The 15,618-nt window shown below is 39.2% G+C and overlaps 1 protein-coding gene across 6 annotated transcripts in view; it reads left to right on the top strand.

Annotated features, from left to right (window-relative positions):
- Nucleotides 1-15,618, top strand: part of THSD7A (thrombospondin type 1 domain containing 7A) — a 293,837-nt gene that overhangs the window by 153,540 nt on the left and 124,679 nt on the right. For 4 of the 6 annotated variants that reach the window (XM_042475198.1, XM_042475199.1, XM_042475200.1 and 1 more), the window contains 3 exons: nucleotides 2,871-2,939; nucleotides 4,561-4,716; nucleotides 11,518-11,721. In XM_042475198.1, coding sequence (XP_042331132.1) covers nucleotides 2,871-2,939; nucleotides 4,561-4,716; nucleotides 11,518-11,721 — 429 coding nt within the window. The remainder of the gene's footprint in view (nucleotides 1-2,870; nucleotides 2,940-4,560; nucleotides 4,717-11,517; nucleotides 11,722-15,618) is intronic. The other 2 variants (XM_042475201.1, XM_042475202.1) reach the window with 1 other exon arrangement.

The raw sequence follows: 15,618 nt of genomic DNA, 5'->3' as shown, positions 1-15,618 counted from the left end.
GTTGTAGCATTCTCCTTATCAGTTTGGCCTCAAGCAACTTAACTATGAATTAGTTTGACATTGACCTAATGGATTTGTCTGGCATCACTGAGTCAATGTTGACGACCCAGGTGCTACCTGGAATCAGTGGTATCATGATTTATGCCACTGTCATCTATGCTGTGGCCCAGAACAGTCCAAGGTCTTAATATATAGAAGAGCAGTCAAATGTTTTCAGCACCAAGAAAATCCCCTCAGTATTTCAAAAGTCATGTATAGTTCTTTGATAGCTCAATCTTTGTTAAAGTAAAACCCACATTCCCTGACTTTGCAACCAAAAGTTCTCTTGCACATTTCTTCTTCTCTCCCTCATTTACTGTGGACAAGGATCTCATTTTACAGTATGTGATTCTCTTATCATTCTTTTTATGCCTTCTGCACCTTTAGGTTGCAAGCACATTTTTATCAAATCTGGTACCAATACCACGGGCATCTATGCTATGCCCTTACAGACTCCAAAAGAAAAGGGATCCATAGATCCAAAGTGGGCCCTACCAGCAGACAAATGAAGTCTCAGACAGGTGGACACACTGGACAGTGACAACAAGGTGTTGAAAGACAAAGCTGTTTGTGCCATGTGCTGTATGGCCCTAAGCTAGTTTCTTGCTCTCAGGTGCAGTGGATGATGTTGTGTGTTTACGAGTATTGAAGTGATAGGTATTTGTAGGGCCATGCGAACTTATTCTCTGCTGTTCTGAAGGATAGAACCCAAATGATTGGGTTCAAACTACATAAAAGAAGTTTTCAGTTAAATATTAGGAAGGAGTCACTGACAGTAAGAGAAGTCTGGCTGCTTTGGGAAGTATTGCCCCCATTTTCATAGTGCTTTTTAAGCAGAAGCTGGATCTATTTAACACATGTGCTTTAGCTGTGGAGTACCTCCATTGGCAAAAGTCTGGACTAGCTGCCTCTTCCACCTCTAAGATTACATAATTCTATGAAATGCTAGTCCAGTCAGCTCTTCTTTATGGAGTGGAGGTTTTGTGTTTGCCTTACATAGTAAAATGTCTTGGGCCAGCCCTGTGTGGACTATCCTGCCCTACTAATCTTCTATTAGATTTATCTTGAGACTTGTAGAAACTGTACACTTTAAACAGAGGTACTTCCTTGTCTGTGTATGTGTGTATTGAAATGGAAATTGTACCAAATCACAAACTCTGGTATTTTATCTCCAAGGCTGGCTCAAGGCACTTTGCTGCCTGAGGCAAAAGACAAGAGCACCTCCCTGCCCTTCCATTTCTTGTACAAAAGCTGAACAGATCAGCATGTTAATTTTACTTCAGTACTGCCAAATGGATAGCATCTTTCATCACTGCTGAGGGCAGTGGGGTAGTTCAAGAAGAGTCGAACAAGGAGTATGAGCCACACATCTCTGTACTAACAAGAGAAGGAAGCAGTCTAGTAATTCATTGCTGCTTCTGCAACCCCAAGCTTGGAAAAGTTACTTTTTTGGACTATAACTTCTAGAAATCCTCAGCTAACACTGGCCACACTGTTAGGTGTATCATGGGAATTAAATCCAAAACCCTAACTTTTCCAAGCTTTGTTTCTGCCTCCAGCAGGATCAATGGCCCTTAATGGTAGGGCCAGCCCTGATGATCCCTATTAATTTCAGTGGAAATTGTACAAGAGAGCCTCTCGATGGATTTTAATTATAAAAAATTAATGGTCTAAGTCTAAGTAAAATGATTTAAACATATGGTATAATAGAACTGTGGATCATCTTCTTCTTTACAAATTTAAAAATAGTTAATAAAACCCAAATAAATTTTAATAATAAGTTCATCTAGCCCACATGTTAGAATGACGTGCAGCAGAATATGCCAGTATTTGGTCTGTATACATTAGCTTATTAAAAAGAAAACAAAAAGCAAAAACAGTTGCATAATCCAGGAAGAGAGGTGTCCTTAACTTGTTTCACCTTATATGTGAAAACATCATTTGTAACAGGGTGCCTATTTTGACCCAGTTAATCAGAACAATGATTCACTTTTTGCAGGAAGGTTTGTATGGGGCAGATATTTCTACCCAATACTGGTGGAAATTTTCTATGCAGCTTTACCCAGAATAGTTGAGAGCCTGAGAGAGTCCGTTATCTTACTGGGGAAGACAGGAAGCTGCCTTATACTGACCTACCCCATTGGTCCATCTAACCCAATACTTTCAACAACGGCTCTCTGGAATCTCAGTCAGAAGTCTTTCCTAACTCTGTCTGGGGATCCCTGGTATTCCTGAGTGGTTCTACATCCAAGTCCTAACCTTGCTTATGTCTCAAAATTACATGTGTTCAGAATGCGCTGATGCTACAGTTGAAATAACCAGCAGAGGACAATTTAAAATGTTTATGCCATTGAAATGGTGAGGGAAAACTCTTTGAATCCCTGCTCACCATGGAAAATCCACTGGGTGAGTTTGGGCAATTCACACTCCCTCAACCTAAGAGGAAGGCAATAGCAAACCTCTGCAAAAATCTTTTCAATAAATCCTCAGAAGCACATTGCCATAAGTAGGAATTGACTTGAAGGCACATGACGACAACAACAAAACACCTTTCTTATTTACATAGGCTTCATAAAACCTGTTCTCTCTCTCTCTCTCTTTTGTTTTGGAATGTGATAGGAAAAAGAGAGCCTGCTGGGCATTTAATGCCTTGAAAGGGATGATTGTTAAACTTGGGAGTGGTAGCAACGAAAAGGGAAAAAGCTTTGCAACCAACAGGAATCCCATACCTGCTGTGCAGGCTGTACTCAAAACAGCTAATCCCATTTTAGGCTGCATTGGAACCTTCCATTCTCTTGTATTCACAGCAGTCTTTATCCATGTTATTTCAGAAAGTCAGTCACAGAGTACATCGAAGGCTAGTGCTGCACCACTCCTGTCCATCACTTTTGAAATAACAGGTATGTAATTGAGGCCATCCACTTCACATTTTGTTGAAAGGACATGCTCTCCATTTTGGAAGAACTGTGCTGGCTGTATAGAGTACTCAGAGCTCCATAAATCAGTTTGGATGTTTCTCAACTTGTGGGCTTTCATTTTTAAAAGATCAAGATGTTAAAAAGCATGATAAAAAGCATAATAAAAAGCATAATAATTACATTTAAGATCAATAAACCAATATAGAGAATTTAGGAACCCACCTTTCTTATTCTGTTGAGAGCATTTAGTGATGGACTCTGACCAGCAACTCCTTGTGAATATTCTTTCCTGCATCATAGAAAATATTGTGATTCAGGCTTTCTACAATTTAAAGCAAACCCTCCCCGCACCAAACCCAGCAACCATAGCCAATGATGATGAGTGTTGCAGTCTAACAACATCTGAGGGACTACATTTTATATTCCCAAATGTCACTGTTTTGCTCTTTCCTACTGTAGAGGACTATAAGGAATCAATCTCAGAAAACATTTCCTCTTCCCAGCTCTCTGGGCCATTTCATATAGGTACCTTGGGAAGGGAACCTCATTCACCTACTCTTGCTGCTACTATCTCTTGACTGTATTCATTTTGCTGGACCACACATGTACACACAAACAATTGTCCTGTCATTTTTTGCAGTTTCACAGAAAAACATACCCTTCAACTGTCCTGATTTGACAGGGACGGTTCTGACTAATCCTTAGTTGTCCCAAGTTTTCAACTAGTTTGAAAATGCCCCTGTTTCTCTCTTCTCCTCCCACTTTTTCCCCTTTGTCCTCAGTTTATTTCAAGTGCTATAAACTGAGCTGAAAGTATAAAAGTAGTTTGTATTCAGTTAATTGGGAAGGGGAGAGAAGAGAGTAGGAGTCAGGAACTTGCTCTTGTCTGTAGACTCAGGAAAAAGTGAATTGTTGTGACTTCTCCTTGCTTATGTGTGTTTCCTCATTTTTAAAAATATGCTATCTTAACCACAGTGTGATGCTGGCTGGACAGTGCCACGCATGCCCCAGTCTTTTCTGTGAAATGTTGAAAAGAGGGAGAACGTCAAACAAAAATGTTGCATAATAGGATACATTCAAATCTTTTCTCCGCCCACATTTACATCAAAATGGCCTTCCATGATACTCACACTACATCACATTTAAGGACAGGGCACCAGACAGAGTGAGGCAGTTGCTTCAGTGAACAAATTCTGGGAGTTAGCAGCAAGCTGTTGGAAGAGAGAGCTGTGTGCTTCTTGGCTTGTCCTGCACTCCCTAAGGTAGTCCACTTGTCTTCAGATGCAGTTGAGGAAACTGTCCCTTTGCCAGTGTTGGGGGGTGGCAATCAACTGCCAGTCAGCCTTTGTATACGGAATGGGAGGAACCACAATCTTGTACATTAGTTCAGGCAACAAAAATTATCTTGGGCCAGTCTGACATGAGAAGGTACTTTCTATGGATGCTACTGAGCATCGATGAGTCGTCCTTGGTACTGCCCAAGAACAACAACAAGAGTCCAATGATCTTGGCAACCTTACTTTGGGTAGTAATGTTGACTTTCACCACAGCTTGACTGAAATATAAAAAAGGAGAAATTATCATGTCTTTTTCCCCCTCATAGCATCTAAACCTGTGGATTGGAAACTGTGCACAGGCCCAACTCCTATTACAACTCAGTTGTGCCATATTCCATGTCCCATAGAGTGTGAGGTATCAGCCTGGTCAGCTTGGGGGCCATGTACATTTGAAAGCTGTGATGACCAACAGGCCAAAAAAGGTATGTATACTGTATTTCCATTTTAAATGAAATTAGCTTTTGGCATTGCACCCTGAGCTAAGGAGGTTTAACATCTGAACTCTAGATTTATTTTGATATAAGGCTTTTATACAAGTAGAATTCAGACTATTCTAAAAAGTGTTTGCATCTTTTCATGTAGTCATGATTGGCAAATACAATTTCTCGAAGGAAGGCCTGTACAACTCTAAACACAATGGGTTTTATGTTGACTTTCACTAATATATATTCAGCATCCCATATCATTTCTCTTTGCATTCTGAATCTGTCTTCATAGACTATACCTCTTGTCACCATGCTGAAGATGAAATAAAAATCAGTGTTTCTGGTCTTCTTACTCTAAGGCAATGTGTTGCTAACCACACTATTTCAAAGAATGATGCACATGCACATGCACATTGCTGACATTGGTTCTTCTTCCTAGTGGCAGAGTACACAAGCTTTTGATTTAGATAAAAATGAAACATTTCTTTAATTTCTCACTTTGGGCTCATTCACATTACAAAAAAAATCGGTTTTGAAAACGATTCAATCACGTGGACGTTCCTACTCACCCGATCTCACACAGCGAATCCGGGGCTTGGCACACCCGTTCCGTGTTAAATGGCCCCTTAGCGCGGGTCTTTTGAAATCGGGCGCAAATGCCGTTTCTTTTAAAAACCCGGGTCCTGGGAATGGAAACTTTGCCTCGATCACGATCGAGGCAAATTGAGGGGGAGGATTTTGGAGGTCAGAGGGTGGGCAAAGGGCACAAGGCAATTCCTCCCCTCATCGAAGGGGAAGGGGGGAGGGAGGAGGAAAGAGCCCTGGGCAGAAGAGGAAGGGAGCAAGGGAAGGCATTCTTTAGGAGCCTCTTTTCCCTGCTCCCCTGCCCAAAGCCCTCTGTCACTAGGCATTCCTTCCCTTGCAGGAGGATGAACGGAGCTCATTTCAGGCAAACCCCCCCCCCTTTTCAAATGCAAAAAATTTCTATCCAGAATGTATGTTAATTTTTAACCATTTTTTTTGAGCGCACCTGCGCATGGTTTATTAAAATTGGCAGATGTATATTTAATTTTAACCATTATTTGAGCGGCACCCTGCGCATTGGTTTATATGCAGCAGAATGTATGTTTTATTTTTACCATTTTTTTTGAGCGCACATGCGCCCATGCGCATGGTTATATTTCCAGAGGCAGATGGAGCCAGGCTTGCACTTGCAGAGAGAGAAGCTACAAAGTTTGCAAACAATCAAGTTACCATTTTTAACAATTTTTTTTTGCAGCAAATATGCGAATGATTGTGTCTCTTGAGCATATCAGCAAGGGAAGCAAAAGGGAAAGCTAATGTTGCTTTTAAAAGCAAAAAAAAAAAAAAAAAAAAGCATGGCAATCCCATCCTCTGCCTGGGGACAGGGGCAGATCTGACCCAAAAGCCCACAGGTTTATTAAAAGAGAGGAGAGAGAGAGAGTGAGAGGGCATCTCTCTCCCTGCTTCAGCCGCTACTGAAACCCCTGTGCCTGGCTCTTTTAAAAAGGAGGGAGGAGACTTTCCCCGATGCCCTGCAAACGTCACCATGAGATTAGCTTGATTGGCAGCGGCCATCTACGAATGCATTCGATTTCTGTCAAAATGATTCGATTTCAATTTGTAGTGGGCACCTTGCTAACGGAGCGATTCGGGGGAGGGGCATCCGGATCATCCCAGTTCCCTCCATGTTCTTTTACCCCAGTATGAATGGGGGCCATAATAAAGAGAAAAACTGTGTGCTGTGCATGTGGCGATTAGGGAGCAGGGAGCAGAGAGAGAAGAGAGAGAGGAAATTATGTGTAAAATCAGTTGAAGGTTTATAATGCAAAAATTTTGACCATCAGCTTGGTATTAATAATGCGGAATGTAACTGTGTTGAAAAAAAGAATGTTACAAAACTGATGGAGTGTTTGAAGAGCAGTGGAAATAAGCCAGAAAACAAGGTGGATATGTCAGTATTTTGTGGGGAAATTATTTTGCTGGAGAAGTCACCTTCACTCATGAAAAGAAACCCCTCATAGACTTGGTTATGGCATTTTTCCCCATTCATCCCAGAATGATTTGTGCACATTACCGTGGCCTAACTTTAGCTTTCAGTGAATATTTTGTTCTACAAAACATTTCTGTGTGCAGGGTAAACTATTCCTTACAGTGAATTACCGCTGGTCATAATAGTTTGCCATAGAATTTACTGCAGGGTTAGAGGCGTAAGCTGTGGAGGGAAAACAAGGTCAATGTGGCAAACTGCACATGCAGAACCATTGTGTGTAATACATGTGGTTTTCACATTTTTGTGTCCACTGGCTGCAACTGTTTCTTTTCTCCTGGAAATTCTCCATAGTCCAGATGCCAAGTCTCACAGACCAGCACTAGGTGATGGATAGCAGTGGCCTAATAAGCTGTGTATAGTTTGGGTCCTAGAGACTATCTGAAATATTGTATTTAACTGCCCAAATTGGGAGATCCTCAGCACTGGGCTTTTTTTCAGTCCCATCACAATCCCAGGAAAACCTTGGTGAGGATACATTAAGGGCTTCCTTGAGGCTGCTCCCAGGCTATGAAAACTCCCTCTGATGGAAGGCTAGAATGCCCCCTTTCTGTCTTCTACTGGAAATCAAAGAGCACTTTATTAAATAAGCTTTTTGCCGGTAGCTGGTTTCTGCAAAAGGTTTTTTTTAAAAATGCAGGGTGGATGGGAAGGGGTCGGAGGGAGTGGAAAAACTGCTGTTCTTTTATCCATTTTATGTTTTTAAAACTTCTATTTTTTTTAGAATAGAGTAGTTTATTTAATTTTTAAAAAACACTTAGTTTTCTATTATGATTGGTTTTAGCTGAATTTTGTTTTCAACTATATTGTGAGTCAAATTGGGGGTCTATATTGGGATATAAATTAAATAAATAAAATATAAAAGGGGAAATTCTTAATGGAGTAGAGGTAAGTAAAGTGAGGATGATGCAGGTTTTATGCTTGTCTATATACTCTTTTTTTCCTGTGAAGATCGGATTCCCTGGGGGGTTTTCTTCATGTGCATGAGTTAAATCTGTCTACTCTTATGGTACCGGACCACACCAATAGTCAGTTGCTAATGGTCTTTTGCCACCAGACTGGCCTGTCTCTTGTTGTGTTTTCCTACATATCATGCCCAAGTGAAAAACAGGACAGGACTCCTGAGTCTTTAATGTTTGTGCAGAAGAGGAAATTTCAGCAGGTGGAGAATGTGGGAAAAGCAATACTTGCTAAAATGCCCTCTTCTATACACCTATTAAAGGTAGAAGAGCGCTGTCCTATTTTTCACATCACATCGCTAACCCTGCCCCCCCTTCTGGACTCCATGCTGTCATGCGTGCTTCATTCTCCACAAATACATCCAACGCTGTCACAGCGTTTTATTTCTCCCTTTGGAGCTCACTTCCAGTGATATCCATTTTGTTCGCTTTTCTGCAGAAAGCAGATGCCAATAGACTGAAGGAGCTGGATTAAGATGGGAATATGAGAACACCAGCAGTGGGGGGCCCATTACATTATTGGCATACCTGCTGTTCTTCCTGTTAACATGCACCTGGCATGGCTGAAAGGACGATAGCTGTCGCCATCAAAGATGGATAGCAATAGAAAAGTCATAATCTCAATTTATTTTTATCTGTTGCTTAGACAACTGCGGTGGGGGGAAAAAGCTATTTGGACATAACTATTTCTGCACCCACAGATAAGATCACGCTGCCCAGGCTTCTTGTTTTGGGTCCACTGTGAATATCACTATAGTTCTTTAAAGCTAGATTTCATCTCACATTAGTTTATATAGCAGCAGAGAGACAAGAGCTTGGAATAAATGCAGGGACAGCCATTGTTGTGAACCTTCAAGTCATTTCTGACTTACTGTGACCCTAAGATGAACCTATCACTTATTCAGGGTTTCTTGGCAGTGAGAGAGTGTGAGAGGGTTTCCATGGCCAAATGAGAAATTGAACCTTGATCTCCAGAGTTGTAGTCCAATATTCAGGCCACTACACTATGCTGGAGTAGCCATGCTGACAGTTAAATGACAGCCAAGTATGAAATGTACACTGTTGATAACTTTATTAAGCCAACTAGGAGGAGGATAGTTGTCAAAGTTCACTGCCTTTTTCATCATGCAAAGATGGAAGAGAATACAGGCAGGGGAGGAAAGTGATGTTAGTGCCATATTGTTTGTTTGGATGTTTCAGAGAGAGAATAAAGAAAAAAAAAGTTATGACTCTGTCCTCACCCACCCATCCCCAATTCCCGAAGTTTGAATAAGCTTGTGGATGGGGATGTGTCTCCATCTTCCTCAGTAGAGAATCTCAAATATCGAGACACTCTTTTGTCATTAAGGATGTGAATATTAGCAAGTACTTTTTCAGATTAGTATCCTTGACACCCCTAAAATTTATAACAGACAATGTTGTGTGTGATGCCCTCCCAGGAGACATAGAACTGCAGCCTCAATAATCTTTGAAATATTCTCCTCAGCCTCTACTTCCATTATGCATGCATTATCTCTCCATAATACATATATAAACTTCCAAACTTTAAAAGGCACATGCGCTTAATAATTGGGCTTTCTACTCTTTCTCTTCTCTCTCCTCCCCTTCTCTCTATTTTCTGCTTCTGTTTGCTTCCTGTTTCAGAGTTGCTTCTTGTTTATTGCCTCTTAGGTTCAATTGTTATTTTTTACTGGCCCACTTTTTCTCTCAGAGCTGTACTCACAAAATGCTAAATATATTATTGAAATGAGAGCTGAGCTTTTCCAAACTGAGTGCTGAAGAGTGCTGTAAAAGCTTGCCTGTAAAATTGTGCTTTTACAGCAAAGTTCTGTGGATTACTGTGTCATCAGAAAGTTATTCAAGTATCCCTTCTCGTTGGAGGTGTAGAGGCAAAGTTTACAAGACAAAGGTGCCTTGTGACAATAGTTTTTAAAATGATAGCAGCAGGTGTTAAATCACTGTTATAATGTTGTGTATCTTTAAGTTGTTTCTGACTTACAGTGACCCTAAGGTGAACCTATCACAGGATTTTCTAGCTTTGAGAGTATGTGACTTTCCCAAGGTCACCCAGTGGATTTCCATGGGTGAGCAGAGAATCAAACTCTGATCCCCAGAATCATAGCCCAACACTCAGACCACTATACTATGCTGACGCTCACCACATTGTAATAGCAATATGTTAATAAAACAACCGTTTTAAAAAAACACTAAATTCCTGAACTCTTCACTTGCTTCTCACAGTGTGACTTTATAGTGCAGTAGCACCAATAAGAAATGTGAGCTAAATGAAGCAATGAGACATGTTTGATCAAGAGATTATATACTTAAGAGTTTTCAAGTGGCATTACCTTATTAACTATTGACACAAGACCCACCACTGCCAAATAAATGTCATTGCATCTTAAAGTATTTTCTGTCTGGAAACTGAATGGGATTGAGCTTTCACAACATTTTTTAATACCATGCCTCAGTGGAAACTTTATGGTCTATCTTCAAATCATGTGAAGAGATCTGTTTTCTCCAGGTAGATTTATTCCATCTGGCTAGGCTTTAAGGATAGGCAAATATGTCAGTTTTGTTTTCTTCCAATTTAAAGTCTAGTGTCTCCTCCTTCCCAGTTATGGAGAAATTTGATAGTTTTTGCTAAAAAAGAAAACAAAAACTAAAAAATGAATGGGACAAAATCCTCATCCATCCACATTGCTTGAATTTAGTGCATACAATTATTCTCAGCATGAAGATGACTGTGTTCAGTATTCTGTCACAAAAAAGTCATGATGTTGTAGACTTTGGGGATGATTAGAGAAATTAAGTTGAGAAATATGGTGTATAGTAAATGTGAAAAGGTAGGTGATCATTTGGGAGGAAGTCACTACCTGGAACATTGGAAATGACTGGTGAGTGGCTGAAATGTTGAAGGGGTGTCAAATAGGCTAAGTGCATATCATTTAGAGAGAATGATAGAGAGGAATCAGTTGGAAATATGAGAGGATTTAGATGGGTTAAATAAGTAATCTTAAAAGGTATGTTGAACTTATGATTAATAAACTAATTTTTGCGTTATCCCTTTGTGCCTCTGAAAATGGTGTAATAGTGTTATTGGTATGAATGAGTTCAGATGCATGGTGTCTATGGTGACAGAAGTGGTGATGTCAGTGGTGGGACTATACAAATAAAGTCTTGAACAGGAACCATGAAGTCATCTTGGGGGTCCCCACATTTGGTGCCATATAGCAGTGGGACAGACAGAGGGCCTCGGATTTGGTGGCAGTGACTGGTGGACAGCCTTCACAGTAGCAACCCTATTTCAGCACCACAAACATGGTTCAAATAACAAAGCTTCAGATAAAGACTTTTAAAGAACTAAGCACTCCAAGCTCTGCCTAGATGGGTGAACCTATCAAGTTTCACTTTCTGCCAGCATATGGAGCTTGTCTACTCTAATTAAGACTGACAATAGGATTCATGTTTTTCTCCCATCTTCAGGTTTCACAAAATGAAAAAAAAATCAACATGAATTGGACACAGAGATTAATATGCTCAAATGCACATTTGAACAATATTTCAGAAAGCCAATAGTTCCTTATCCAGAGTTGAAATCCAATACTTTTGTGTATTATTTTCTTTCAAAGATATTCATTTCATAAATTTTATGTTACCAATACAAGGAACAACTTATGTCAGTGGTGTACAGGAAATACTTGGCAACATTCATAAGGTTTAAAATGTAAATAAAAATCACTGTGCTTCTTCTATTTCATACCTAAGGTTTTAAACTGAGAAAACGGCGCATCACCAATGAACCTACAGGAGGCACTGGCAACTGTCCTCATTTACTTGAAGCCATTCCATGTGAAGAGCCTTCTTGCTATGACTGGAGAGTAGATAGACTGGAAGAATGCATTCCAGACAATGAAAAGGAGTGTGGGCCTGGTACTCAGATTCCTCAGGTGGTCTGTATCAACAGTGACGGTAAGTTGATTTTGCTATTTTATTTTTCTTTTCTTTAAAAAACACACCAGTTACATGTTTTGGTCTAAATCCAATTGCTGGTCCCAATTAGAGTATATCTATTGAACCTTTAAATAAGTGTTGACTGTAGCATTCATTGGTTGAGTCAATGAGTCTGCTCTAGTTTGGACTAGCCTTTGTCTGATTTATGAGCATGGAGCTAAACATAGATAAGATCCTCATGTACAAAGATATATCATTAAAAACTGAAGTCAGGCTCATCCATATTTTAGTATTTTTTTTTATTTTTATGTATGGTTTTGCAAGCTGAACAATGAAGAAAGCTAACAGAAAGAAAATCAAGTCATTGGAAACGTGTTGCTGGAGAAGAGTTCTATGAATACCATGGACTACCAAAAATGACCTATAAATGGATCCTAGAAAAAAAATGCTTTTACTGTTATACAATGTGTCTACATATGCAATAAGTTGCTTTTCATTCTACAATCTCTCCAATGTTGGATTGATAATTTTCTTATAACAGAGATGTAGTTTGGTAGATATAAAGTATAATGTGGTGCAGGGTTTGTTTGGTTTTTGTAGAAGTAGCCTTTATTGGATGTAGTTTCTGATAGTCTTATTTTTGAAACAATTTGATCTCCTCAGCAAAATGTTTAAAAGCTCCCAGACCAATGAGTTCTTATCATGTGTTCTTTGAGCATAGTGTACTATACGTTTGTTTTATTTTTACTCAGTCCTCTTTTCTCCATCCAAATAGATTAATACTGTGTTTTATGTACATTCCAGTGTTTAAGATACAATTAGTATGGAACAGAAATGGAAAGAAAGTATTAGCAAAACGGTCAATGAAAGCAACTGGCTGCACAGGCAGAACCTAAGACCATAGCCATTTTGTTGTTCTGTCCTCTCAATACTAGTTATGATTGTAGTTAGGGGAAAATATTTATAATGCCTGATCTGGTTATTAATGTTAATATGGCACTAGTAAAATGCCTGGAGTTCATTTCAATCTGTGGTTAAGCATTTTTTTGTAACTTGTACCGAAGATTATATGTTTATGTTAATGGCATGTTGGTATGTGTGGGGGCATAGTAGTTGGCAGAAAATTCTTTAAAAGGTGTTGTGAACTTCTATATGCATTTACTATTGGATTTGTCATTGTAATATATTTTTGATTCATCTGAGACCAATTTTCACTGTTTGAAGTGTCAATCAAACACTTTCTAGTTTATGCAGTCTGTTCAGTATCTTGTATTTAGTGGAAACAGTGTTAAAATAGACACAGAAAAATAAAGTAGTAGCTATTCAGTAGTTTGATTCAAATCATCAGTAGAATTTTAAAAGGTAAAGAAGTTTTCCACTGAATTCATATCAGAGATTGGAAAAGATTTTTGTTTTGTTTTTTGGATTATAGTTCCAGTCACCTTGGGGAGGATCCTGGGAGATGTAATAAAAAAGTAACTCTTCAGAACTTTGGTTCAGCTGAAAATTTATTGTGATGTATGGTTCTTTGGGTAGCGTGAGTGAGTAGGTCAGATGCTGCTGTTATGAAGGTAGGGGGGAGTAGAACCTAGGACTTCCCATTTGGACAGAAGCCTCATTTTACTTTCAATATGTATTTATACCTTAATTCACATAAGCAATATGTAAAGATAAAAATACATACTGAAAGTAATATGAGACTTCTGCCCAAATCGGAAGTCCTAGGTTCTACTTCCCCTTGTCTTCATAACAGCATCACTTGTGGGTTCATTGTAACATGCAATATAATCCTGATATTCACTGTAAAGTTGGTTTGACATACCATGCTGTACAGTATAACTGAAACATCAGTAAAGACAACACAGGCAGGTCTCAATTTACATTTGGGTTGCATTCTTGGACTTGTGATGTAAATTGAGACTGATCTAAATGGGGGAAGCCAGTTCCGAAGGGAATCATTGGAGACCAGGGGGATGCATTCTAATGGAGTTGAAGTAGCCCAACGTTAACATGTTTACTTAGCCCGCCACCAATTTTAAAGTTATTTAAAACATAAAACAACAGAGTTCACTTTTTCTAGGCTACTGAAATGTGCAGGTGGTCTCCAGAGGGACTAGAAGAGGCAGCAACTGCTGATCCCAAGGGGGCTTAGCTCAAATAAGATGGCTGGCCATTAGATGAGGGTTCCTTTTCAGAAGAGCACAAAGACAGAGCACAAGTAGTATAAATTGTCTTCTACTGTGCATTTTCCAGCAGGCATCCCAGGTGGAGAAAACAATCAGGGGGGGGCACATCTCCTGTACAGTAACAAGATATACTAAACAAAGTAGTGGGGATCGTCCTTCCATAAAACACCCCACTGGTTTGTCTTTTCCCATCCAATAGTCAATGCTAATCAGGCTTTAAGATGTCACAAGGTTCTTTATCATTTTTATGGCAGTGCTTTTACCCTTTTGGCATTGTTACCCACTAGCACTCTTTGCATCATGGCCCTCCAGCAACAGCAAACCTCTCAAGATTCCAGTTTCTTCATCCCTCTTACATGCCCCCTTCTACTCAGGCAAAGGAAAGTGCTTCCTTCCAGCAGTGCCAAGGCTGCAGTTGCTTTCTCTCCTCTCTATTCCCTCAACCTAAGCAGATAAAAGAAACCCAGTCCAGCCAGCATTTCTTAAGCCAAAAACACCAGCTCATGTCAGCCTCTTCACTCTTTTACCTCTTAGTCATTGCTCAACTGCACAGGTGGGCTGGGTGAGCTACACATTGTGGGCGAGACTTTATTTCTGGAAAAACATTATACATTTGTAATGTTGTAAATAGGTAAATGTAAAGTGAGATTCTCTGCACTATTATTTAATTGTTCTGAAAGGAAAACATAGATGATCTTGTTTTCTCTCCACTAATTTTGAAAGCCCAGATTACCAAAACAAGGACTGCTATAAAGTCCATATTCAAGGACTAAATGTCTTGTTGCATGCTTCAGAGTTCTACAGATACTTCTTTGCATATTAATTACAGTAATGAACTTTCAATGATTAGCTGTAAAGTACAGTTCTTTTTCAATTTCCAGTTGCATTTGAAAAATATTTTAAACTATTTTAAAAAATGTCCAGAAGAAAAATTTACATTGAAGGAACATTACCATTAGTCCTGTGAAAACAATAAAAACGATAAGCACTGTAATTTTATAAAAGCAGCAATGGTGTTTGTGTGTGTGTGTGTGTGTGTGTGTGTAGGAGCTCATTCACTGCTGTTGTGTCCCTTCAACGCATTTCTCCAAATTGAAGCTTAGGGCACTATTTATGCCAGGGCCAGCTGTGATAATTATACATAAAAAAGAAATACTAAGGTGGCAGTTGGCTCATTGCCAAAAATAAAGAACTTCATCCCCATAAAATTTGGATATTTTTAAATGATCTTTCCCATCAAAGGCTTTACTATAATCTACAAAGCACAAGTTGTTTTTCTTCTAAAATTCTTCAGTTCTCTCCATTATCCAACATATGTTTGCAATATGCTCTATAGTCCTTCTTCCTTTTCTTGACTCCTTTTTCTTGACTCTTGCTTGGACATCTGGCATTTCTCAGACCATATAGGTTAAAAATCTTTATTGTAAAATTTTGACAATCACTCTACCTGATGGAAGGTTTATGCAGTAGTCCAATGTTTACTACAATCCCTTGTGTCCCCTTTCTTGGGAATTGGAATATAAATTTGGCACTGGCTGTTGTTTTGTTTCCACATTTGTTGGCCGGCTTTAGAATTTGAATGGACTCCATTTCTGCAGTTTGAAATATTAGGCTGAAATATTTACTGTAATTTAAATAGAAATGCAGTATATCTCATAACATCTGCATTGGTCCCCGACCTTCTTTCTTTTAGTTCTTTATCTTTAAACTAGATTTCAACTGAACTAAC

Source organism: Sceloporus undulatus, chromosome 6 (assembly GCF_019175285.1).
Source record: "Sceloporus undulatus isolate JIND9_A2432 ecotype Alabama chromosome 6, SceUnd_v1.1, whole genome shotgun sequence".
Taxonomy (NCBI): Eukaryota; Metazoa; Chordata; class Lepidosauria; order Squamata; family Phrynosomatidae; genus Sceloporus; species Sceloporus undulatus.
The sequence above is the reverse complement of the archived record's forward strand: the minus strand, read 5'-3'. Positions and strand labels throughout refer to the sequence as shown.